This window comes from Anser cygnoides, chromosome 7 (assembly GCF_040182565.1).
Source record: "Anser cygnoides isolate HZ-2024a breed goose chromosome 7, Taihu_goose_T2T_genome, whole genome shotgun sequence".
In the NCBI taxonomy this organism is placed as follows: domain Eukaryota; kingdom Metazoa; phylum Chordata; class Aves; order Anseriformes; family Anatidae; genus Anser; species Anser cygnoides.
Window position 1 is genome coordinate 3,514,458 of NC_089879.1, and position 27,428 is coordinate 3,541,885.

At 39.1% G+C, this 27,428-nt stretch overlaps 2 protein-coding genes across 11 annotated transcripts in view; one reads left to right on the plus strand and one right to left on the minus strand.

Annotated features, from left to right (window-relative positions):
• Positions 1-3,530, plus strand: part of UROS (uroporphyrinogen III synthase) — a 22,000-nt gene extending 18,470 nt beyond the window's left edge. For all 9 annotated transcript variants that reach the window (XM_067000255.1, XM_067000256.1, XM_067000259.1 and 6 more), the window contains one exon: positions 57-3,530. In XM_067000255.1, the coding sequence (XP_066856356.1) occupies positions 57-224 (168 nt within the window). In that variant the 3' untranslated portion in view covers positions 225-3,530. The remainder of the gene's footprint in view (positions 1-56) is intronic.
• Positions 3,531-4,155: 625 nt separating this feature from the next.
• Positions 4,156-27,119, minus strand: EDRF1 (erythroid differentiation regulatory factor 1). 2 transcript variants are annotated; one of them, XM_048075186.2, is made up of 25 exons: positions 26,965-27,119; positions 26,639-26,847; positions 25,544-25,610; positions 25,092-25,217; positions 24,450-24,574; positions 23,889-24,048; positions 22,548-22,649; positions 22,120-22,241; positions 21,036-21,147; positions 20,227-20,374; positions 20,033-20,141; positions 19,811-19,922; positions 18,790-19,050; positions 17,255-17,326; positions 16,992-17,142; positions 14,853-15,041; positions 13,619-13,819; positions 13,071-13,289; positions 11,929-12,152; positions 10,766-10,924; positions 10,359-10,508; positions 9,217-9,370; positions 8,853-8,968; positions 7,885-8,048; positions 4,156-5,019 (listed from the first exon to the last, which is right to left on the minus strand). In XM_048075186.2, the coding sequence occupies exons 1-25, from the start codon at positions 27,031-27,033 to the stop codon at positions 4,848-4,850; spliced, it is 3,693 nt and encodes a 1,230-aa protein (XP_047931143.1). In that variant the 5' UTR covers positions 27,034-27,119; the 3' UTR covers positions 4,156-4,847. The 2 variants fall into 2 exon arrangements, with proteins under 2 accessions (XP_047931143.1, XP_047931197.1); XM_048075240.2 differs by lacking the exon at positions 22,548-22,649.
• Between the last annotated feature and the right edge of the window lie 309 nt (positions 27,120-27,428).

The following is a 27,428-nucleotide window of genomic DNA, read 5'->3' on the forward strand; positions in this document are numbered from 1 at the left end:
AGAGCTTGTACCATACCTGCCTACACTAATTGTAACTGCAATCAATGTCATTTCAGTTTGCTGCTATCGGTCCAACAACTGCTGAAGCCATGGAAGCAGCAGGAATCCCAGTAAGCTGTACTGCAGAGAGTCCAACTCCCCAAGACCTCGCTGCTGGGATCCAAAAAGCACTTCGCTTACAGAACTGCATTTTATCTAAGAACACAGCACATACTTCAGGCTGAATATGGTTCTCTAGAAGGTTTTTAATTTTGCAGACCTTGTCCTGCAAGAAAGTATTGTTTGGGAATATGCAATGCTGTCCTTGTCAGCAGCTTGTGAGAGCAGCTTGCATCTAAATATCTAAGAAATCTAGAATCTGTCCAGCATGTCTTAAAGCCTCTGGCTATTCCCCTTCATCTTATGTGTGCAGTGTAAATATTTTATGCGGACATTCCTAGAAAACTAGCTGCAAGAGGCTAATCTGCATCAGTGTTATGTTGACATCTCAGGTTCAGTGTGTTACCTCAGGTATCTTCCCCTAGTACACAGGTTTTCATTCCTGTGTATAGTCAATTTTACATGCACATCTTCTATTTTTTCTGTAAAAAAAATCATACTTGCAATGAAGTATTTTTTTGTTGTTTTAAAGCTTGCTTGTTTGTTTTTTGCTTTCAAATATTTATACTTTCAAATATTTATATTAAAGTGATTGTAGATCCTCAATGGAATAGGACAATTCCTGGAGTAAAGTTGCACTGTGTGGAGCTGATAGCAGGTCAGTTATTGACACTTAATATCCTTACAGTACAGGTCTTAAAAATCAGGTTTTGATTTTGTTTCTGTAAAGGAGGAGGATTTATTAACAAAAATAAACTGGCTTGTCATTGTTAATAATGGTGTTAGAGTTGTCTAGTTTGGTTGTGGCTTATGCTTTAATTGTTTATCTGTGAAAGGAGAAAAAGTAATCCTATTTAGCATTAATGCTACCTTCAGCCAATGCTATGAAATTCATAGATTTAAATCATAATGCACTCAATTATAATCCTCATGAAAGTCACTTGTGTTGTTAGTATAATGCTAAGGTTCATAAAATAACAGAAATCCTCATTTGCTCTAAGTTTATATTAGCTTAATTCTGAGTATATGACCTGAATTTCCAATTAGGTAAGAAGCTTTGTACCTAGGATAAGAGTTAATCTGAACCCATTTATGTTAATATAAACGGAAATAATTTCAAATTGTATATGTGGGTTCACCAGTCACACTGGGCACAATAACAACCATTTGCTTTATGAAGCAGTTTGGTTTCTTGAGATGAAATAGAATCTCAGAAGTATACTAATTGCTGGAAGATAATGTTGAGCAGTGGGAGGAATATTTCATCATTAAAGAACATCCTGTAGGATCCTGGGATCACTATGGTAACTGGATGGAGCTGCAGGACTCCGTGCAGACGTGCCCCCAAGGAGAGAAGGAAGAGAATGAACAAGAAGCAGTTGTTGACTTTCTCTGCCACTTTTTTTAAGAACGATTGAAGTTAAGCTGTTTAACATTCAGATACAGCTGGGTAGTGTCATTATAACATGGAGTGTGCAGAACTGTTCATCTCTGCATTCAAAAATAAATCTGCAGCAGACTGGGGATTTGGAAGTCAGTTCAAGTCCCCTGCAGTACTGCTCACATCTGTAGCATTGGAATAGAAGACAGCTGGAGAAGATTTGTGTGAGCTAGTGCTTAGGGGCAGAAGGAGTGGTAGGGTCAATCAGAGAAGAGAGCAAGAACTGGAAACAGAAGGTGTTCACATGGGCTTGTGCTCCCTTGCATTATATAGCAAATACTTCGGATATCTAATTATTTGCCTTGTTCATCAGCTCAGGCCCTTTCTACAGGTCTCTCCAGGAGACACTATCTGTTCCTATGACTTCCACGTAACACGTTCTTACTGCATTTAATATAACAAAAAAAATCACAAAGTTTTCCACCAGGAAAGTGGGTTGCCTTACATCTGCCACATCAGACTGCATGTTCCTTCTTGACCTGTGGCAAACAGAAGATAACTTGGAAGACTTGATCTGCAATAGGTGAGGTTGGTCTAAGGGAGGCATAAGTGGCATTTGCTGAGGAAGTGGGAGGCTGTGCAAAATTGCTGTGACTCAGCTGACATTGTCTGAATTTCAGATCCAGACATACTCATTGTTTGTCAGTGAGCTGAAACTACCAGCTCTATAGCTTGGTTCACTGTAGCACTTAATATATTTCATTAAAAAGAGAAAAGGGAATAGAATTGCAGCAGCTGAATGACCTTTCCAGTCAGGTCAGCTGAGGGCCAGGCCTGGCTTTATCTAAGGAACCTGTCCACACCTGAAACAACCCTTCCCAGGGCTCAGTTGCCAGCTGTGTTCTTCCCAGGTTGGAGATTAGGATTTCTTCTTTTTAGAAGACCTAAATATTCTTTACAATAGGCCAGTGGTTATCTTACCCACTGCCACCCTCTCTCTAGGACATGGCATGAGCCTGTTCCTTACAGACAAACATTGCCTAAGGAAGAAACCACTCTTCCAGTTGTGGGCTTTGTGATAGCAAGTCTGCCTCTGTAATTAAGCAACAAGAACCATCCTGCTGTCTTACTCAACCACTACAGTATTCTTAAACCAGTGAGGGCTTAACATTTTATTAGTAAGCCCCTTGACAGATTGCAGATCTGATGTATTGTGTGTCTTGGTGAAATATTCTAAGACATCAGTTCCCTTTTGTGACAGGAAAGCAAGAAGAGGTTATACAACTTCCCCCAAAATAAGCAGTATGAGGCTTAACTACATACAGCAAGTTCTTTGTTCTCAGGGCTTACACTGAGGGTCTGCTCTTGGGCTGACAGGGGTGTGCCAAATACTAAGAGCTGCAAGAGAAGCACATACTGGTATCTCTGTGAGCAGCTGCCTCTAAAATCAGCAGGATGGAGATGTGAATGATGCTGGAGAAAGCAGTGCCTTTGAGCCTAGGTTGGTGTAGTTCGGTGCCAGTAAAATGCAGTCAGGAAAGGTCCTGTCTGAAAAAGCCCATTTCATCATGTTGCCCTCCCAGGATAACCAGAGATGACACTGTAGTCTGTCCTTTTTCTCTGGGACAGACCTTTTAGACTTCTGTAGTGAAAATTGCAGCAGTGCATGCACTGAGCTAGCCTGCATGATCAGAGCTGCTCAGTGGCTTTCAGGGGACTTCTCCCTTAGCATAAGGAACCTGCCAGTGCCAGTCAGATCAGTAGACTATTCACTGGCCAAGACTAAGTGTCTGTTCTCTGCACCCAAGACTGCTACTGATCTCAGCAGTCTTGCTTAACTACCTTCAGCTCTGAAGAGATTGTCATGAACATACTGCTCCTGCCCATCTGCACTGCCAGGGTGCCTGAGGATACCAATTTCAAGCACAGTGCTTTTAGGCAGCTTGCCTCAGAAACCTGCTGTTCAATTTTCCGCAGCTTTCACCTCACAAAAAGTGAAGGCAGTATTAAGAGGTGATGGATACAGGCAGACCCCAGGTAGAAAAGCAGGAAAGGACACCAAAACCCACACCCCCACTCTGCCCTTTCTTTCACATCAGGCACTTAAAACTGGAAGCACCAGAAATCAGGTATGTTAAGCCTCTCATCTTCCATCCTTTCACAAGGTGTACATCCTTCTTTCAGATGCATTCAGGCTCTGGGTTGCATCAGTGTCTTCTGAAGACAGATCCAAGGTATAATTGTAAAACCACATTAAATTGTTAGAGGTTTCCATAAACTGCTGGTTATTTTTTTCTGTGTGAAAAGAACCTGCCCTATATGAAAAAAATCATTTCTCTCACCTTGATCTTAAGTATCACTGCCTCAAAACAAGCAGCTTAGTTTATGCAGCACACATGTAAACTGTATATATGTTTAAGTGACAAATATACTCCTACCACCTAAAATGAGCTCCACTTCTCATTTGCAAGAGGAAAAGATTAAATAAACAAACATACCCACAAAAAAAAAACACAAAAGAAGCAAGCCCCCCTTCCTTGTTTCAAAATAGCAGCTGCCCTTCCTGCACTGGACAACACCTTCCTCCCTTGCCAAGTCTTACCTGGAACAGACACACAGTTGAGCAGTTTGCTTCTGACAAAAGTAAAAAGGTCACAACCACTAAAAACAAAGCAGAATGTTTCATAGGTTTATTTAATAAATAAAAATTTTATTTAAAAATATGCTTTTATTTATTCACAGTTTCAAGTCTGAAAAACATAATACTATTCTCCATCAAGTCAAAACACAGCTAAAACCATTCAGTTCCTGTTGTAAAAGAAATACCAGTGATGGCTAATATTTGCAAGGACCTTGCAAAGCTAGAAAGGCACCCATTTTTGTGCAGGACAGTAACTTCAATAAGAGAAACATGTCCACATAATCAACAGGAATCTCCTTGTACAACTTCAGTTCATGTTACAGGTTAAAGTGTTCCAATTAAGCTTTGCTTACAAAGTATATTTCATTAAAAATCAAACCAGAGCAACTGTGAGATTACATTTTAATGCAAAATATTTGCATCACTGCCAAGCCCATTACCTTTAAGAGAAAAAAATGTGCATTTCTCCAAGATAAGAAATTAAGTTTTTATCCAGAACCTCAACTTTGCATTTCAAACAACGAAATGCTAGTAACCGAACCATTACGGAGCTATCACAGGATAAGGATCTCCTGTTCTTCCCCAGGTGTACTGTGTAACAATGTAGACAATATTCTTATCACCTCTGATAAATCCAAATATAAATCCAAATCCCACATGGGAAAAAAATACCACTGCTCCCACGCAGATGCAAGGCACTATTTCTGCTCATTTGCAGCACTTAAGTCACTGACCTCCTCCAGTACCAGCTTCACTACTTTGAGTCAGCTGCTCCAGCAGATTTAGGATTACCTCTATCCGCTCCAGCAGAGTCATGCTTTTGTTAGCAGTTGCACGCAACAGAAGGGAGTAAACTTGCTTGTTTGTTTTAAGAGTTATTTCTTCTTCATTAATGGCCCTGAAAAAGGAACAGATAAAAGCTATTAATCTGACCACGATATTTAATTCTGCAAATTATCAAGACGATCATCAAGGTTATTGTGTAATAATTGTCTCTTAACCACATGGTTGGTGCTTGGATTTGAAACTTATTTCCTTAGTTCTTATTTCCTGCCATTCCACAGCATTGCAGGCAGAGCCTCTGCTTACACTGCAGGAGGGATAAGGAGTTCCAGCTTTTCTTCAGCTCCAGCCTGGCCATTTTATTAAGTTATAATCCCAAAACACATTGTAAACCCTCCAGTCAATGTCTCTGTGCCAAACCTCTGTGCTTTTGTCAAAGTTTGGCTAATCTGATCAGGCCAAATGCAAACAGACACCTGAGCACTTGTGAGATGCTATTTGCTCCTATTTGTAACGTTGCCTCCCATTCGCTCAGCCCTACAAACCACTACGGACATCAGCTTCCTGTTGAAGTCTGAAGCCCGTGATCTGGCCTCATTCTCTCTAGTTCCATACACCTAAATTACTTCCAAACAATAGAGACTTCTCCATGCCCAAAACCTTTACACAAGAGCTTTTCCTCTTTTCCCAGTCTGCAGTCAAAGCTCCTGTTAGTATTTGTCAAAAGGAGAAAACTGATGTAAGTCACACGAGTGCCAGCTACTGCTTCAGCAGTGTCACCCCTCCTCTGTGCCACCCCACGTTTAACATCCGAGACTAAAAAATGACCCAAACCAGAAAAAAGAAAAAACTAAAAACGCTACTGCTGGTATTACAAATAAATCAAGTGTGCATGCATACAAGTAGCAGTCAGTTTAATTATAAATGCTTCAGGAATTAAAAATTTAATTTGCTTTACCTTTTTTGTAACACTTGGCAGAAATCAGATTTATTTATTAAACAGAACAGGTAGTCAAAAATAATAAAAGCCACTGAAATGCAAAGTATTTCTAGGATAAGCTACAAGAATTCCCAGAACAAAGTATTAGTTTCAATTACTTCTTTCCTCCAATTTACATAGCCACGTTCAGTTATGCTTATGCATTTAATTTCTAGAAGGTAAGACTGATTTCATTCAGTTTTATTGCTAGTCTGCAAGTTTCACTATCAAACAGCTTTACCACATGTTCTTCTGTTCTCTGCCAAAATGCATTCACGACTCAAATAGTATTCATGAGCTCTAATTTCCTCCCTTTTCAGCTTGCTTATTAAAACCCAAGACAGACATCATTTTCTCCTTCTGTAAAGCAGAACTAAGGAAGCATATGGAAAACCTATACAATGTACCAGGCACTAAAAAGGATAAATAAAAAGGTAGTTTTAAGCTGAGCCTCAACCCTCTGCTGTTTCAAGAAGTTTAAGACGTTACAGCAACACTCCCATTTCACAATACTCAAGTTTGAACTGCAACCTGTTCCTTGTGTGAAATCTTCAGTACAAAGCCTCGTTCAAGAGAGGTTCAATGGTAAGAAGTAAATGGAGAAAAGTTTGTTACACAACACTTAGCCAGGTCATCAAGCCACAGAATTGGAACAGTTTAGTCAGTTACCTGGGACATCTACTTGGTTACATACAGGTTACACTTTAATCCTCTGCTTTTCACATATTCAGATTGCCACCTTGTGGAAGCTCTTTTCTCTAAGCGAATGCACCTAAGCCATCACTAGAAGAGCATGCAGGCTTTCTTCTAAGTCTCATGTTTTTCCATTTACTTGTCTCTTCTCAGCAAACAACTTATTGTGCAAGATGAATTCATCTCGCAACTTACTGCTTCAAAATAACACTTAACATCAGCAGCATTTTAACGTCACGAATGATTAACAACTTCCAACTTCATCTAGTAAAAGAAATAACAATTGTAGATTGCAGAAGCTACAGCAACATGACACATTTGCAGCTGAGGGGATAAAAGGTGTTCTTTGGATCCCCAAAGCAACACCACACACGTTCACATCTAACCAACTGAAGCAATGATACAAATTACACTGCCACACCTGATCACAGCAACACTTCAAGGTCAACAGAAAAAGATAAGCCAGGCATGCTCCAAGCTCCAGCACAAGACAGAAGATTGTTTCTTCTTGCACTCCATTTGGCATTAGAAAGGTAACGATGAGCATTTTCCCCACATACATCCTTCCGTTTACAGCACTACTGGTACACCTACATTTATTCTGAAGTGTTCAGAATGTTCAATGTGAGCTCAGTGTTGTCACTGGTACATTTTATTATCAAAATCTATCTAAAGATCAGTCCTACACAGCAGCTTCTCCCCTCACTAACCTTGAGGTATCCTGCCACAGATGAATACCAACATCAGTAAGACAGAGGACCCCATTATAAACGTACCCAACGCACTGAACAAACACTTCTATTTACAATAAATAGAATCAAGACAGTGAGAAGTATGCCAGCAGCTTATGGCAGTACAGGTTAAACTGCTCTGTGTGCATTTACACCTATGAAGGACAGGAGATTTATATCCAACAAAGGATAAGCTAGATGCTTTATGCTCTGATATCTGCGATTTGTAACTGTATTGTGCTTTTTATACAAAAAATTGCAATTTATTTTTTTGAATAGAGGCCATTCAGGCTAACATATTTTTTTGTCTGTTCTCAGTCTCTGGACTCCTATCAGGAAAGGAAAGAAAAAACTGCCAAGCCTAGGAACACACAGCAACGGTGTTTCTTGGTCATACCCTCAGTTACATACACACACGAAGAACAAAAAAATGTTCAAGCTTTAGATGATCAATGAACACACTGAAAGTCTCCCCCTAAAAAGAATCACACACTGTTGCATACCTAGGAATGTACAGTTTGTACACATTTATGTACCCAAATCACATCTGCACAACACGTATCAAGGTTCAACTTACCCACTCTTCTTTTTTGTTGAAGTTAAGAGTTTAATGGATTGGAGGAGAAGGAATGACATTCTAGACTCAAAAATACTAAGTAGCTTCAGTACTTCTTCCTTGTTAAGGGCAGTGGAGGAATCATTAGGTGATGTATTTTCAGTACTACTCTCATCTTTACTTATCTACAAAAAGAAAAGCAAAAAAACATTTCACCCAACTCCTCCATTAGAGGAACAGCGATTAAGTCAGATGACCATACTTGCAGGGTCGCTTACACTTTACAGGAGTGGTACCAACTGCACAATTGCTGGTTATAAGGCCTCAGTAATTGGCTTGTACTCACACCTACACAAGTTACTACAACTACCTATGCTAAATGTATTTAATATTTAATTATAATACCAGGCAAATACGGACTTGAATATTCAATCTGCTGCTCAAGTTGTCAGTAAAAGATGATCACATCAGCAAATATGAGTCGATGTTTATCTAGGCATCAAGAACACTGCCTACAGATAGCCTTCCACGTTTTAATGCTGAAATATTACATAGATTTTATAAAAAAATCTAAACTTCAGTGGCATTATATAAAGTGCTTTTTACGGAGGTTAAATAGAGGAAAAAAAGACTCTGAATGCAGAGATCAGCACATCAAAGCAGCAAGATAGAAGGGGAAGGAAAGTCTTGGAGAGATTTCTTGTTCTAAAAGCCAAGAACTTATGGTTCCATTCCATGTCGGATTATTAGTGTTGCAGGAAGAGGTGGAACTTCTGACAACATTCAGATATAGGCAGGTTCTAGAATTTTTTTCATCTAATTCCACCTAACAGCTAGAACTACACTACAGTAGGCTCAAACCCTGTTTATATCATTTAAGCAGCTAAGCCAACTGAGCAGACAAGCCACACCTTAATCACCAATTGACCGATTTTATGCAAATGCACCAGACAAGGGAGCAGACAATCGATAACTTGACTTCTGTTTACCTGTTCACTCTCTGCTGCAAGCTCTTTTCTGATGAGCTGGAACGCACACTTGGTCTTAACCATTATATCGAGGGCCCCAAACAAAGTCTTTAGTTTTCCAGCACTGCTGTTCTGACCTGAAAATCAAGGACACTGTTAATGGCTTATGTTCTGGTTTGTGCTTTTTCTTTCTTCCAAAGACTGAGATTCTCATTAAAAAAGCGCATATTGTTCTAGTTGAATGAAAAACAGTAAAAGAAAAGCCTCTCCTCTTCCAAACAGGACTATTCTGAGAAGCAGATTACTCCTGCTTTCATATGCAGTTATTTAGAAGTGAAATAAGTTAACAGGATTTTAGAGGACTACTGCAGAAAGACAGACTTACTTGCCATCTGGAATTCTGCAAATGCCACTCTTTCCAGCTGCACGCGAAGAAACTCACAGGGTGCATCCTTCAAGAGTTGAAAGAGTCTCACCGCTTTACTATAATGGAGATCAGCAAGTACACGATGTTGTTTCCTCAAATGCTCATCACCAACCTGCACTCCGAATAGGGTACATAGTAAATGTCAGATGATTTGTATGTTCATGAAATACCCATTAGAAAAAAGTGTTATGCAAAGTGTTAGGTACCAACCATTCCTCATCTCATTTCAAAATTGTTCATCTAAGTGTCTGCACACTTCTAGAATGCATCACTAGCCCACCACCACTGAAGTTACTGTATTTTCATAGTTAATACTAACAAATCCACATGAAGTAGAACCAATTTAATCATAAAAAAACAAAAAACTAAGATACTGCACGGCAATGTAGACTGGCATACTGCTTCCTAGGGCTTTAATAAGTCATTAGCAGACAGCCTTTCTGATGGATCATTAGCAGAAGTATCACAGGAGTGACTTGGAAGCAAAACCAAACTGAAGATAACACTCATCATCAACAGCCTCTATTATTCCAGATAGCTTTGCCCAGTCAGACTGTAACAAAGCTCAAGCACTATGAAGGACAGGAGGGCTACAGGGCAACCTCACTGCTCTCTGCTCCCTGTAGAGGGGAAATGAAGGAGGTGACAGTCTCTCCTCCCTGGTAGCCAACGATAGAATGCATGTGAACAGCACAAAGCTGAACAAGGGGAGGTTCAGATGAGACATTAAGAAATTCATTATCTTGAGGGTGGAAAAACACTGGGACAGGCTTCCTAGCACAGTGGTTGATGCCCCACACCTGCCAGTATTCAAGAGACATTTGGATAATACCCTCAATAATATGCCTTAACTTTTCATTAGCTCTGAAGTGGCTGGGCAATTGGACTTAGTGATCTTCATAGATCCCCTCCAACTGAACTATTCTATTCTAGTCAGAAGTAACAGCTTATTTGCAGATCAGCGTGAAATACATCTTTCTGGTTAAATCATTTAAATGAAGATATTCTAGCTCTAGGTAGACAGATAAATATCAGTCTTCACAAATATTACATATTAAGCATGGAACCTATACAGAAAAGTGAACAGTTTGTACTAATACCTGATTTCTCAGGCAACTGTGGTACATGGAAGCAAGCCTGTGGTGGATGGTTGCAGCCCGATACTGGCAGAGAGGCTGCCGTGGAGACACTGTATCGACATCACAGTATTTCAAGGACTTCATCATGGCTTCACTAACTTCCTTCTCTATCTACAAAAAAAACAAAGCCACGTAGTCATGTTCTAGTTTCAAAGTAATCACACTATGTGGAAGTGTAAGGGTTAAATCTATTAAACAAAACCTAAAAACTTTATATGACTCAAGTTTTATGGTTTGCAAGAACTACTTCATACAAGATTTTAATCTAATAAAGGTTTACAAGTTATTCCAGTATCAGCTGCCTGCTGTTCAGTTTTTCAAGAAAATAGCTTATTTTATCAGATTTTGTCTCAAATCCTCTTCATTACCTGTTCCTGAGCCTTTCTAGATAAGGGAGCATAATCCTGCTGTAGAGTTGCCATAGTGAAGTATGTCGTAGACAGCTCCCAGTTCACAGAATCCCAAACAGCTGGATGCATGTCTCTCTTGCCAAGTGATCTTAATGCTCTCAGATAGTAGTCAATAGCCTACAGATTGTAAAATAATGCATTTATAGTTACTGCTTGTAGTGATTATAAATACAAGTTCATTTCCTTTTACCTGTTCTCAAGGAATGATTTCAAAATACGCCTGAGCCTTCTTTAGTATTTTCCTTATACCCATTTTGGTCATAGTTTTTAATCCTGACCAATGCATTCCCTTCTCCTTTGTATGTGCTATTGCCATCTGTTAAATATCAAGATCTGAATGTCACAGCACTTTGTGTATCAGAGCAATGGAATCAAACCTAAACACTGACAAACAGAATCTATTTAATCTTAAAAACCATGAGAAAGCATTTCTCAAGATAAATGCCAAAACATCAGAAGTGCCGGTTACATTATGGAAATGGCCAACTTGCAGATCTGTTATTGCAACTGTCCCTCCCAGGTACACTAATTACTTTTTGCACTCTCCTCAGTAATAAGCCAACAAGGACCATTCAAAACTACTCAAACACTATTTGAAACAAATCCGTGTCTAAGGAGTTATATGGTTCCTTCAAGCATAATACAAGTTTAAATGAACCAAAAAGAAGTTATGTGGTTTTGCATCCTAGACACATTGTAATAGGGAGGGAAGACTAGCCATTAAAAACATGCCACAGGGGACATTCTAGGAAAACAAACTCAACCTCCTCAAACCAACACTGCAACATGAGAGAGGCAGCTTTAAGAAAAAAACCACACCCCCACACACCAAAAAACACAGGAAACAAAAAGAGATCAAGTTATAACGTTAAGACTCATCACAATAAAACAAAGGTACTTCCGAAACATGCATTTGCTTTTGGTAACTTCCATGTGTGCTACATTATTCACTACAGGTATTTACTTTATTTTACGTATTAAACATGTTTAGGAGACCCCTTTATTTTGGGGCAGAAGTCCAGGGGTAGCTACTTCGCTCCTTATTTTTACACATTCAAAGGGAAACATTCAGGTATGCAATTTCCCCTCTACATTTAACCAAGTCGGAAGTAGTACGTTACCTTATTGTAATAAAGGGCCTCTTCTGGGGAAAACTCCCTTTTGAAGTCACCTTCGGTCGCACAGTGCGCTTGAGCACAAATTCGCATGAGTCTTCCCGTGTTGCACAGCAGGAGAGCAGCATTGGTTGCATCATCAATTGACTCAAAATTCTGAATTCCCTTTTCAAAGCAAGAGAAGCTTTTCTTCCAGAGTTGCTGCTCTGTTGTCGATACGTTCTTACTCACTGAAGTGAAAAATACATAGCTTATCAGCAGTTTAAATTCTCAAAAAACACTGAACAAACATTTCCATTGTTTTCTCACAAGTTTATAAAGATGGTCTTTTAGAACTAAAATGTGGTAAAATATTCTGAAAACCCAATTTCATGGAAAATAACCTCTGTTAATACCAGAAGTGCACTATACACAGTACATGTTAGAAAAAATTATGATAACATGACAAAAATCATAAATTAGCAGAATAAAACAGATTATAAATGCTTTTTCCCCCACTACAGTAATATTCGTGATATGACAATTGCTCCTACAGACCTTCAGTATGAAGTAAGCAAGAAGTGATTTTTACAGACAAGTGAAATTCAGTATTAAGGTTTTTACTTCAGCTAAATAGCAGTTCTGCAAAAACATGGTGATGATGAACAATCACCAAATTAAAGTCTAACACAAGCTGCTCCAAATATTAATTAGACAAAGGTCACAGAACACAGCCAGTATTTAGGAGTATTTACACTGAACCACCAGTGTCTAGTTCGTTCCAGTTTAAATAACTAGTACTTCTAGACTTTTTTTTTTTAAAAAAGCCAACCACCAAACAAAAAAAACCAAATTTTTGGAGGGCATTCAACATATTCTATAAGAATTTCTCCAAGGCATCCCATTATTCAGTTTAGGTTCAATTAATGAAGTATACAAGCTACATTGATCTCTAGACCATATAATGGACATTAAATTATTATGTCCATTATAAATTAATGGACATTAAATCTCTAACATCGTTTTTAGAAAAATACTTACTACAAAGCTCTTCAAATGTCATCTTTATAATCAGGAATTCTTAAGATTTCCCACTCTACTACTGAACATAATCATTGTTCTAGGTCAGTAAAACAGTGTACAGTATGAAGTGGAAAAAGAATGCTTACCCACTCTCTCAGTCTGCACTGCAGCAGCCTGGTTCATGTAAAATACTCCAATTTCATTCCTGATGTTACCCATCCTCTTCAGCACCTGTATGTGCTGCTCAGGATTTTGCTTTTTTAAATTACTGAAGAGTAAAATTTCATAAGCTGCTTCATAACATTTACAGCTGACTGAAAGTTGGCATTCCAGGTCTGTAGACAAGTCAGTAGCCCAGGCAAACACTAAAAAACAAAAAACAAAGCCTGCCTGTCAAACAGTACTTCCAAATAAATGCAGGTCTGTGACAGCCTAGATGAAAATGACTAAAGTATAAGACCAATGTCAGGATGATCACAATTTCCACACCCAAGCAGGATCTATCCAATAGGTAAACAATTTACATCTTCAGTTAGTTTACAGCTCAGGCATGTCACGCAGTATCTTGATAACCTCTGTACTTCTGACAGAGATAAGCTTTCCCCAAATAAAACAATGAAACATAATGAAGAGTGAAATTACTTTGTCTGCCACACAGCTAGATCATGACAGTTATCTTATATTGGTTTCATACCTTGGCAGCTGGATTCTCTGTGAAGACTGTGTAGTATTTCCTGATCTTCCTTTGTCTGGTAGTTATATTCTTCAAGATACGCTGCTCTGTTGTTTGCATTTTGAGCAAGCATTAATTGGATATCTCCACAAAGCGTTAAACACTGACAAAGAAATACTAATACTTCAGGAAGCATGCTGGCACAGAGACAACAGTAGGTATCTATTAGAAAAGAGCACAGGGGTGAGGGAGGGGGGAAGAGAAGAGAATCACACTTCAGAAGTTTTGACACGGTCTGACAGTGTAATTGGTTTTATGTTACTTGTCACGTTTATTCTCCATATCCAGACAACACATGTCCTCCTAAGAAGAACTAACTTATTTTAAAATCTTTTTCTACACATCTGACAGCTTCAGAAGAGAGACTGGTTCATTAAAGATGAGCATCGACTGAAAATTACAAATACTAATTTCAGATTTCAGTCTAAAACCAAGGAAAACCAAATTTCTACAGACCAACTCAAGTCAGATACAGCCTGAAAAATGAATCTTCAAACAGCACAGCTTAAATTTAATTTTCAAGTCTTCCAAGGACTGGAAAGCTGAAGAATTTTTTGAGTTACTGATAAGCATATTGATGCTTTGAGTAAAGATCATGTTCTTGTTTTGTATGTGTTCTTTCACATACACGCCCACCACCCTACAAATACGGAAGCAAAATAGCAGTACTGCAGCAGTAAGTTGATGACATTTTCTGATTACTTAATATCCCAAACAGCCTGATTTCCCCTTTTCCATTTTCCTTGGTAATACATCAGGGTGTAATTCATTTTAGAGGAGTGTCCAATTCAGCTGGTGAACAAGTTTGTATTTCTGAAAAATCTGGTAAACATTTAGATGAAATGGGAACCAGCAGGCAATTCCAGAGAGTAATCTGCTTGCAGTGCTAGCACTAACACAGAAGGCTACCTCTGTCTTGGACCAGGGCTGAATGCTCCCACCTTCAGTGCTCTGAAATTTAAGATCTGTGCTATAAGTTTTTCACTGCATCAAAATAGGAGTAACCTTTCCTCCAAACAGAGATGAGCGAGTTATTCTTACTACAGCCTTCTCTCCAGAGCACTGAGCTACACACTTAAACACAGAGGCGTCAGACTTGTCACTGCACGCCACTAGGCTCAATCATGCAGAGGAGCGTTTGATATTGTGAAAGATACGTACAGTCAGCGGCACTGACGACAAACTAACAACTTACCGTGGCACTGTAAAGCCAGCTTGATGTATCGTAACGCTCTCCCATACTTCTGTAGAATCATAGCAGCATCAGACAGGACATAATAAGCCTTTGATGATTTCAGAATGAGCTGGAGCTTCATTTTATATTGCCATGACCCAGGAATCATTCCTGACTGACTGGAATGCTTACCCTTCTGAAATGAGCCCACTGTAACACAAACAGAACCTCATCAGTAAATGTCATGGCCATAACATAAGCCACAGGCATGGCCCAACTTCACCAGTATACAGACTGGATGTAAATTGCCATATTACAGCTCTACACGAGGATACCACCTTGCCTGCTGCTGCATTTTTCTTCTGCAGAACGGACTCAACACTTGGAACTTTTCCACTTATTTCACCTGATAGCAGGATGTTGGAATACAGTGAGTACAGTGCCAGCGCAGCTAACCTCCCACTGTCTGAACGGCTTTTGAAACATTGGTGCAACAACCGGGGCTCTTCCATTTGGTAGCAGCAAAGAATAAGTAAGTCACAGGCATAATTTGCCACGTTTTCTGCCAAATCCCTACGGTATGTTCTGTATTAATGTCTCAAACTAAGGAAGTCTCCAACACCAAGGGAACTGATAACCTAGTCATTTCTAGAAGTAAGGCCAATGTGCTTCTCACACTAATTCCAAGATATCCTCAGCATAAGATGAAGAACATTCCTTCTTTGGTGCTGCTGTTATTATGGAACCAGAAAAAAAGCCACTGACTTTAAGCACATTAGAGGTCCTGATGCCAAGGGACAGAACTTTGCTGTCCTGACAAGCAGGTCTGAAGCAGAAATAAGAGGCTAAGTAAAATATTGAGGATCTTTGCAATATTTACGTCCTACAGTACCCAGGAAACACTTGTTTCTAAATAAAAAAGTTATGTGGGCATTCTCCCTTCCAGCTGGCAAGCAGCTGCAATGTGTCATCAGCTCCAAACAGCAGAGACAGAAGATAGAGCCTGGCTGCAGCAGAGCTGAAATCAGCACACTGTTCTTACTGAGCTGACCCCAGTCACATTTTTCCAGTAGATCTTGGTAAAAACTAATCAAACGTTCCACATTAACAGTACTGTGCGGAATTCATGCAAGCTTGACACAGCTCAACATCTCTATCAGAAAGCTGCATTCTGTGGTCACATATCTGATATCAACTAAGAAAGCATTAGTACATCTCCAGGTCATTAACATCCATGAGAAACAAAATTAGAATAAAAAACATCAGAACACTTCAATAAAACTCAGACTGAATTTTTTTTTGTTCAGAGATTTAAAGGGGAAATGAAGAAAAATGAAAGAATGAAGAACTTTACAAATATATAAGACTGAAATTTCTTTGCTTACAGGACTTATCACTCTGCAGAAAACTATTTTCTTAAGGAGTCCTTCCTAGACTCTTTTATGGGACTCAAGAGCAAAATAAAAGTTGGCTATATAGCCTGAAGCTTCTGGACTTTGAGTATTTAAAAGCACCTTTCTTTCCTGCTTCCTTCCACAATTTAGAGCTACACAGAAAAACCCAAAATCCTAGTTATATGTATATAAATATGTATGTCTACTATAATACATAACATGTATAATATAATCCTAGTATAATATGTATACGTTAATTGCAACGTTTATATGCTTGCTGCTGGATACTATGTGTAACAGGGAAACCTGCCAGAAGAAGTGAAAAGTTCTTTCACAAAGCTTCCAAGTCACAAAGAAGAGAGACTACTGAAACTCAACAAAACACAAGACAACCCCCAAAAAGCCCCAACACAACACACACCCTACAGACAACTTACAGTGCTCCCCACACCAAGTCTACTGAAGCCCAAACTACTAAGCCCTTACGGAAATCATCTGGAAGCCACAACTAAGTAAGATCCAGCAACATTATGTGTTTAATACAAAAAGATGCTTTGATATGCAAAGTCTCCCAAATGTGCTATTCTCTTCATATTTATGAAGAGATACTGCGTCCTCTAATTTTGTTTTTATGGAGTATATATATATATTTTTGCTTATACAATAGTGTAATTAGCAACCTACAAGTCTACTGTTTTGACAAACAAAGTAGCAGCAGTTTCTGTTGGTACTTGAAAGGTCTTATTTGCACAACAATGCAACTTACTTTTGTCTAAAAATAAGGCCATCTGTTTTTCCAGACACTCAGGACCACCACTGGTGGATTCATCTTCATATTTCAAAGGGATTGGCGTGCTGGGGTCAGCTGCAGGAAGGTCACTCTCTTTTTTAACACTGCTGTCAACAGACTTCAAGCCCTACAAGAAGAAATGCTTTAATTCACCTTGAAAGCAATACTTCACAAATACTGAAGACACCAAGAATTGTGTACCAGGTGAAATACCATTAGAAATGTGACAGTAAGCTTACCTCCAGGACATAGCTAAGCACCAGCCGGCAGCGTTCCTCAGTGCCATGGCAGACAGGAAATGTACAGCTAGGCTTGTTTGAGGGGGGCAGCAGGGGAGAAGCAGGAAAAGAACAGAAGTTCAAAATACAAAATATCAAGGTCACTAGCTAGAAGGAACAAGTGACAGACTGCAGTAAAAAAACTTGTTAATGAAACATTTGAGCCCTACACTGGAAAGCACCAGTGTTATCTCAGAGAGTAATTCATATACCTGCTTACCACTACACTGCTTACTTTAACATCTATACTTGGCTTCTCTCAGTAATCTCAAGAGACAAAGCAAGGAGGAAGAGAAAATTTATTTCTCAACATAAATTATGAAAGTTTCCACAGATAATCTGCAATGCAGACCCAGGCAGATTTGATACCATACGGAAACTCTTCCATCAACCTATAAATTGAAGCAGCACTTTCAACATCTTTGCATTGCTTGGTAGCTTAGGGCTTTTTTTGGTTTGTCTTTGATTTCTCCTGGGGTGGAGTAGAAGGGGAAGAGGAAATGGGAAATTTAGTGTTTCTACACCTGTATCAGTTCCTGTGTTTTCAGCTGATGGACCCTCAAGTGTTAAAAATTAAGAAGAGTCACAAATTTTTTAGGAATGTTTGTTCATTGCTACTCAGCACAGAGATTAGAAGAACAGGTTTAGTTTTTGACTGATGGGAGTCATTCAATTCTGTAATCTTATATAATAGATAAGTAAAATATCAGAAGTAGAACAGTATGGACAGTTTCTTTATTGGTCTTCTCAGTTTCTCACTTTCCTGTTTTTCTATAATAATGAACATAAGATACATTAAAGGTAGCAGTGTCACACTTCTGCTCATTCATTTACAAAGCACACTTATGCCAATGAAGCTTCAGGAATACTATAGTTATGCATCCAGCTGCCCTCTTAGGAAGAAGATTCAAAAAGACATGAAGTTTTATTCTTCATACATATGAGGAGTATGACATACATTAAGGCAAACTGCCATATCCTGACCAAGTATCCTACAAAGACAAATTAGAGAGGGAGATCGGAGACTAACCCCATGGATCTAAGCTGATGCTCCAGTAAACAAAAACTTAATATTGCTCCAGAAGTAGGGGGAACTAGAAGAGGCTCACTATCCATGTAAACTTGTGGTCACCTGCAACTGTTAAACATGACTGCAGTTGACTATTTTCTCTGCTGCTGTAAGAGGAATAACTTTTATGTTTTAGTAGCTAGTAATGCAGAATCATGCCCCACAAAAACAGGCGCTATGCAGTAGAGGAGAAGTTTTACAATACAGAAGGTTTAATGTAAAAGCCTCAAATTCTATGAGCAGCTAAAGAAAGGTTTATTTCCCTTCTGCCTCATACTTCTGTTAACCTGAAATCAAAAAAACACACAGAAGAAATCCTACAATGATAGCTTAGAACAAAACTAACAGGTAACTGAATTTTGATAACAAACCTTGCTGTATCAACGCTTTCAAGAAACCCCTTAAAAAAATCCACAACTTCACTTACACGTATTCGATGAACAGACTTGTATTTTTCTGGTACTGATAACTCTCCAACAGATTTAATTATAGCCACTGCTTTATTGTCATCTGGTGGATCAGAACTGTTACTGTAAGAACCGTTTTCATCACTGTCAGGCATTTCTTCCTCTTCTTCACTATAACTTTCATCAGAGTTTCCATTTATAGGGAAGTCTGTACTGTCTTCTTTTTTAGGTTCATCCAACTGAAAAAGCTCTGATAACATGTAGTTTGCTGAAGCAATTATCTTTTTAAATAAGGAAAGAAAAATCAGTGATTTATTTTCAAGTTAAGTTCTTCTGTTGATGGGCAACATCAATGCAATTTGTCTTAGGCTGTATTTACAGGTAATCAACTACCTAACTGTACTCAGACTATGTTCTCAGAGTGTTTGACCATGTTTCAGTGCTAAATTTTTAAGCAACACTTATACTGTCTTCATTGATTTGCTTATGTTGTCAACAATTTGTATGTGCACACAGACCCTGCAGTCAAGCTTGCCCACATTTGTTTTTACCCACCTTACAGATGAAAATAAAAGACAAAATCCCCCAACTTCTAGAGAAGAATAATATTCCTTACAAGAAGTTTCAAGCTGTTTTCTTTCTACCTCAAGTTTACTCAAAGCCTAAATTCTTGCTCAGATAGTTCTCACATTCCTATCACAAGAGGAATTTTGACACTCAGAGATGAGTCACACTGCATCAAGTCTGCTAGGAAATTTGGGTCAGACCTGGTTAAAAAAATACACCACACATACTGCCTTAAAGTGATCATATTTTAGGCACCTGGACCTTGAATTGGCCTGAAAAGTTTTCTATTACATGCCTCCCAGGCTCCACCTCAAATTAAGGACTCCTGTGTACCTCAAGAATTATCCAAACACTTAAGCAATAGATTTCAGGCTTGAAGTTTTAGATTTAGGCATCCAAATAGGGAGGGATCTGACTGCCAAAAAGACTTTTCCACTGTATTTGCACAAAGATACACAAACACACTGTTCTTACTTGAGGATGTCTGCCATTGTCCAATAACTTAAGACAATTAAGAAGCAGTGTTCTGATAGTGCCATAGTGCTTTTTGTTCTGGTTTTTCTTCAGCATCATATTACAAGCAACTCTAAAAGAAAAAGTTGAACAAATTAGTGATCCCAGGATAATTTCTTTGTGTTAGAAGGAAACAAAATCTTTAAAGCAAGTTTAAGTCTTTAAAGTTATTTAAAAACTCACTTGTACAGAAGAATTGCCACTGGCATTGTAAAAGGATTTTGATATTTGTCTTCTGTTTCTTCACAAAGGGTGGTTAGGTCATAGAGCTTTACTATATCACTCCCACTTGCTGAAAGGCAAGACATTTCATTAATCAGCATGACATTAACATAAATGTTTTCCTTTTTATCTAAAGTTTATCTAAATTTACTTACCCTTAAATAGCCAGTAAGTATGTCCTTCTTTGGTGCAATTTGATTTTAGAAAAGATAAGATATTTTGAGCAATATCTTTTATCACTTTGGTAGAGAAATTAGAGTTTTCTAAATTGGGAATATCTTCAGTCTTGATCATTTCATATTTCTGCAAGGAATACATTTTAAAACAAGATTAGGAGGCTTTTCTGCTACTACCCCACCCAAAGCAGGTCAATGTCTCTTAACTGCTTAAAGAAACAGTCTACTATTATGATACAGTGTCAAAGTAATTTTTATGACTTCAGCTTTTATTGAGTAGTGCTATCAAGATAAGCTTGCTTTTAAAGAAAACTCACTGCTATAATAAACTTATGCCTAAGTAAATACAGAACAGAAGGTGAGAAAGAAGTTGTGTAGTTAACAATATCTACCCACTATTTCAATGAAACTTAAGTCAGCAACTACATGTTACCAGGTGCAACGAATGAACCCAGCTGGTATCTGTAGGCTATTGTAAAACAGTAAATATAATCAAAACTTAAAAAGCATGCAAGTGAACATCACAGGTTCTAAAGATGCAAGAAAATGCTTCATTTCTGCAGCTACTTTTTTTTTTGGTCTTCAAGCATCTGTGCAAGTAGGAATCTTGCATGCATGGACGAGAGGAAAAGAGAACAAAATGTTTTCAGATGACTGTGTAAATGTTTCTTGTTTTGCAATAAAATTTTTGTAATCTTTGTCAGAAGAGTAAGATTAGAAAGAGCTATTACAATTGCAACAATCTCAGAAACTGAAGAAGTAGGCATAAAGCCAAGAGTCAGGCTTACCTGAACAATTCCATTAACATGAAAGCACATCACAAGCTCTGGTACATTGCATATTAAGTTGTCCAACCAATAGTCAATTCCTGTTAACACATTTATTGGCTTGTTGTTATCCCTAAAAACAAGTATTTCCACTGTTATTTAAGTCCCTGTTTACACTCCAGAAAACAAGGTACATTTACTAATGGGATTTAAGTCACCTTAGTGGAAGGATATTAAACCAATTATTCATGAATTGTTATATTTTAAGACAACAACCAAGGAGTTGCATCAAATAAAAAAATGTACTGATCTCTCCAATAGAATACATTCACATTCCCTTGGCAGTTTTAAGTTTTTGCCTACACTTAGATTGAAGCTTTAACAAGCTTTACATGTCACACTATTACCAAAATAGTAAGTACTTCTAAAGGAATGGCAGCATTAGCAGCATCTAATTATAGTGCAAGCCTTCTCCCAGACCTTCCAAAATTCCTTTCAAAGCAAGACTGTTAATTTCTAGATGTGTCTTAAAAAGATGACAAATACACCAAGTATGTTTCAAGTTTTTGCTCATTCCCTGAATATGCATAGGCAGGAACAGAAAGACCAATAACCAAGTAATCAACATAAAGCATTTTTGAACAGAAAACAGCCAGAACACAGAAGTACTATTGTCACAAGTTTTGAGTACTTACAAAGTGCCTAACTAGCAGCTACTGAAATTCAAAATTCCAGTAAAAGAAATGGTACTGCCATCTTTTATAAAACTAGCAATAGAAGAAATTATGGACATTGCGTTTTAACATTCAAATGCACGCTAACGTCTGGAAAGGTTGCAAACAGCCACTACTTTCAAATAAAGATTTAGAGCTAGAAAAAGCAGCAGAATATCTCAAGTCCCAGTGCAATAGCACAGCTATGAGACTTCCTGTTTACCAGCACTTCATAATGCCACTGCCATTTAAGTCTAAAGCATGAATTTTCTTCTTTAAACTGCACGTAAAAATTAAGAATCAACCAAAAGACCTGCAGATAGTTCAAGAGGAAAGCAAAGCAAAACTCAGTCAAGGCTGGAACATATAAACTTGTTAACTTCAAAATTCACCTGAGACGTAAGCTCACAGCAGGGTATCTTCCACCTCCAAATATAGGCATATTTGATCCTACTAACATGTGGATATCTTCAAAGGTCCACAAGATGTTACGGACAAAGTCATTTTTAAGTCCCTTCATTAAGAGAAAACGGTCTATAAATCACTGGTATAAACACACGTTCTCTGTGACAATCTGCAGAACTACAGGAAAGCAAGATGCAAAAGCAGCAAATAAAAGACAGCACAAAATGAACTATGCTATGCGTTCACATTAACTTAAAAGACTCAGATCACAGATGCCACAAAAGCTACTTCTACAGGGGACTTAATTTTTCTCTTGGCTCCAATTTAGACCAAATTTTTTTAAAGTGTTGGATTAAATTGGGGGGGGGGGGGGGGGGGGGTTGTGTTTGAGCTCAAATTTCACATATAAGCATACCTGACTGTTTTCCCCGTCATTGAACAAAGTAGTCAGGTTTTGTTCTTTGGGGGCTGAGGCCACATGCCCCACTATATATGAGGGTTCAAGAGGCACACTTCCCTGTGAAGAGCACAAGGATAAGGAGTGATTCTGCTGCTGACGTAAAGCTAGGCCATAGAAAAAGATTATATATTCTGAACAACAAAAGCACAGGAAGCAAAAACCTTCACCTCTACCATCTTTAAATAGATATATAAACTATAAAAAGCCTTTAGTCAGTGACTAGAATGCTTCTTTAGCTATAGCTAGTACCAAAATTTCTTATATTCTCATAGGCCGTAAAAAGTTTTTATAGAAACACTAGTACCCCAGAGTCTGCACCAGATTATCAACCTCGAGAATGTAAGTCCTCTAGGCTGATATAAAGAAGTCTAGAGAGAGACACTGCACAAATGCACACAGCTTCTTTACAGCAGCGTCTGCTTTGTCAGTAATTCCTAAAGAAGGTGAAAAAGAAACGTAACCCTTTTTATAAGAGCACTGAAGTACTGAACTATTTCTCTACTTTAAAATATTATATCAGAACATATACAGTAATAATTTTAAGACCAATGCAGCTTAGAACCTTCATAACTTAGCCACCCAAATCATTTGGCACACCTCATGGTAACACCGTTTAGCACAGTAATTATAATCTAGGTATACTTAATACAACAAATATTTTGGCCTCTCAAAAATGTAATTCCTATATTGCATTACTCAAAGAACAGGGGAATTACCAATATTCCTAAATAAGCTTAGCCACAGAGAAACCCTGGATTAGAGCCCAGCTTGTTGTATAAACACACAACACAAATGGAAGGGAGCTGTGTTATCTCACAGCAAGTATTGTATACATTGTTTAACTGTTTTGCAAATATTTTCACAGATCCATATTTTCCCCTTCAACAATAAATTCAGGGCCAGAGAATTTATTTTAATGGCAAACTAAAAAAAAAAAAAGCTAAAAAGCTTCTATACACACCACCCAGGTATCAAGTTTTCTTACTTCCACGTGAAATCATTGATAACTACTCTTACCCATATGTAGTCTCTCAGAGGTAAGTATATATGTATATGTAAATGTGTATAAACATAATATATTGAGTACTACAATGACAGAAAAAAGTTTCTTCTGAAATTTGGAGCACTGAAACACTGGCATGAGCTAAAATGACAAGATCTAATGCCTTAGTCCCGTCTCTCATGCAAGAGTATTATAGTAGCACCTTTGAAAACCTGAAATAATCAATATTCTATAGGGAACACAAATATTCTCTATGAAAACTAATGTGTCCTTTAAAACACTATTATGCTAACCTGGTTAGAGGCACCTGGATCTTCAGATAATGAAGAAGGCATTTCAAATGGAGCTGGCCAGGAGGCCTGTCCTGCTTCATCACCCTCACCTGGAACAGGACCCTCCTGGTGCTGTTTTGAACTGGAAGGAACAGGCTGAGCAGCTCCATCACCATTAATGCTGACAAAACATTAAAAAGTGGACAATATGTAATGAGAATGTGCTACAGAATTTAAATTTGATGCGTTAGTCTCAGACAGCTTTGGTAATGCACTTAAAGATTAGTATATTGACCAGTTTTACAGTATTGTGGCAGCTGTCACTATACCTAGCATGTTTCAAGTCAAATTCAGTTTTCAGAAGGAGTATTGAGATAGGGCCTTAAGTCATGTTATTTCATACTTTAGTATTTTAAAATGCTGCAATGCCTATTAAAAACATTTACATGTTGTCATTCCTCAGTTTCCTCCATATAAAGACAAAGCAGTAAATAAGACAGACCAATTCTAACATTTACTTCAAGAAAAGAAATGGAGCAGAAGTTGGTGCAGAATTCAACACTCATGCAGATATAAGGTTACCTGTAATATAAGAATTTGGAAAGTATAGCCTTCTGGTACCAGTGTTCTTTACTCTTCTTTTTTCGTTGCCACTTCTGATCAATCAGCCTTTGATAAAACTCTTTCAGCCACGTCCAGTCCCCTGTCTAGTCAATATCATAAATATGAAATTAATGTCAAGAAAGATCTGCAAAGTAAACCAAGTACCTTATTACTTTATGAATATTCAACCATCATCACCAAAAATTACTCCACAGCTAAGCTCTTGAATTGCTCATTTACTGAAAATGTATCTTCTAGAAAGTTACATTCCAAGGAGGTCAACTTCTAACAAAGTCAGATACATGGCAAGACACCGCACAGTATCAAATGATTAATGATAAAATTAGTAAAATAGCACAGCAATATAGAGGCAATTACAGGAAAGACTGATGTGGAATTTTAATTCTACAATACTGTAAATAGAAAGACATCAGATTCTCTGCTGCAGTTATTGGTTAAACCAACTGCTGCAAAATAGCAGCATGTGCTTCATGTAGACCTTTAGTACTAGCATATGGTTCTCAGGAATTTTGATACATGTATGCTTTCTTGCTGGCTACACTATTCTCAAAATAATGCATTTTGACCATATGGCATACTTAAAACAACACAAATGTTAACCTGAGATGATCTCATGAAGAGTTCTTGAATATCTAGCTCATCCAACAAGAGTGTCCGCCCAATGCGATGCACTGCCATGCTCACGTGTGACTTGCTGTACGGTATCTTCAGAAGCTTTTTAATATTCTTGCGGGAGAAAAGAGAACAGAGATTACATTCCATATAATTATACTTTATCATAAATCACAATTCTCAGGGAACTGGAAGCAAAGAATACACTCCTAACACTGGAGTTTGGACAGAGATCTGAGTAAAAAGCTGTCCAAAATAAACACAGATAAGTGAGTACGTGTCTCTTTTTCTTCCTCTGCATCATCTAAATTCTGCAAAGTGTTTCAATAGACTTTCACTTTCCCTCACAGGATACAAACACGACAGAAGCCATGACAGTACTTTACGATAAGGTCATACAACACAGAAGTTTGAATGATGGAACTTCAAATTACACGTACCTCTGAATCAGACACAACGTCCACATCATTTCCAATGGAGTCAATGAAGTCATACGCCATTCCAAAGCTACAGAGAACAGTACAGGTTAATATAAATGCAACATCACATTAAGCACAGACCTCCTTGTTCTCCAAAGGAGGTCAAACCTCTGAAAGCTTTTTCTTAATGAAAATAATAGAATTTAGCTGAACATTACTAGGGGCAATGAGATCTAAAGTTAGTTAGCAAAAACATTTTGACGCCCCACAAGTTCTCCTAATATATCATTGGAAGTGCTTAAATCCAAGTTCAAGACATCCTAAAAAGCAGTTTTGTTGAAATCAAGACGATCTGAAATATTGGGTTTCACTTAAAATTTCATTATGATTTAAAGACCTTCTGCATACTGTAAATTTCGCTAGCTAGTTGATTTAGCACGAATTTGCTTGTTCAACATGGATTTAGGAATTACTTCTGAAAACCATGTACTCACTGGCATTCAACTATTTAGCAAACGTGGGATTGGACTAGATGATCTTTCAAGGTCCCTTCCAAACTCTAACATTCTGTGTAACATCCACAGGACGCTGACACTACTTTTCGGGTTTGCCCCTTATATTACCATCTGGGTTCACTGATATGACTATGAAGCTGCCTTTTTTTTTTTTTTGCCTTTAATTAGCCAGTTCCAATTTCTAAAGACCCAGAACAGCCATAAGTGGGCTCCTTGACCACCCAGGGGAACCGCATTTGTTCCATTTCCATCCCTCACGGAAAGCAGGGCAGCTAGCCGAAGCAGACTCGTTTCTGATCAACTGACAGCAGCCAACCAGGGACGCACGTGAAGCCGGCGTCACTGACTCAGGCAAGGTGTCAACACGCACTTGAAGAAGTAAAATCTATCAGCAATATCGGCGTTATTAATCGTTTAGAAAGGAAACAAGGTTACGGCACAGAAAAAAGAGCAGATGATGAGAAAGTAGAAGAAGGGTCAAGAAAAAGCAGTATCTAGCTGTTACCAAAAAAGCCTTTACTTGGAATTCCATAGGGTCTGAGCTCACTGTTAGATTTAGCCTTAAAGATAGATAAAGAAAAGCCCAGCCTGGCGCACTCACCTCGAGAAAGGCGTGCTTTTCTTGTTGCTGCCGAGGATGGCCGTGCCCGCCGGCCCCAGCCGGGCGCTCTCCCTCAGCCAGTTGGCGGGGGGCAGCTTCAGGTCCGTTTTCTCCTGCAGGCGGGCGAAGGCGGCCTGCGGCGGGGCGGAGGAGTACTTCACCACGGCGCTGCTTTTCACCTCGCCGCCTCCCGGAGCCGGCAGCGACCCCTCGTCCCCGGAGAGAAGTTCAGTTTTAATTGCTGGGACAACGGCAATTACGCCTGCACCGTAATTAGCGCCTGCCCTGCCGCTCCCCAGCCCGAGGGGCTCCCGCAGCCCCGTTACCTGCTTGGGCTCCTCCGCGTCTCCTCCCCGCGGGGCCGCGGCCGCCCCGGCGCCGCGGGGCTCCGCCATCTTGTGCCCGCCGCGGAGCCTCCCTCCGGCGGCGGGGGCACGGCCCGGCGGCGGCACGGGGGCTACGTCACGGCACCAACGTCACGGCGCCGCCGCCGCCTCTCGCGCGCTTCCCCGTGAAGTCCCAAGAGGCGGCGGAGGGCGGGAGGTGGCCAATAGGGGGCGGGGGCGGGGCCGAGCTGCAGGGTCTGGTCGCGACATGTCGGCGCTGTCCCGAGCTTCGTCACAGAACCTTTAGGGCTGGAAAAGCCCTCCAAGATCCTCTGGTCCAACCACCCCCTACCACCAATGTCACCACTGAGCCATGTCCCCAAGCGCCACGTCCACCCTCTCCTTGAACACCCCCAGGGACGGTGATGCCACCACCTCCCTGGGCAACCCGTCCCAACGCCTGA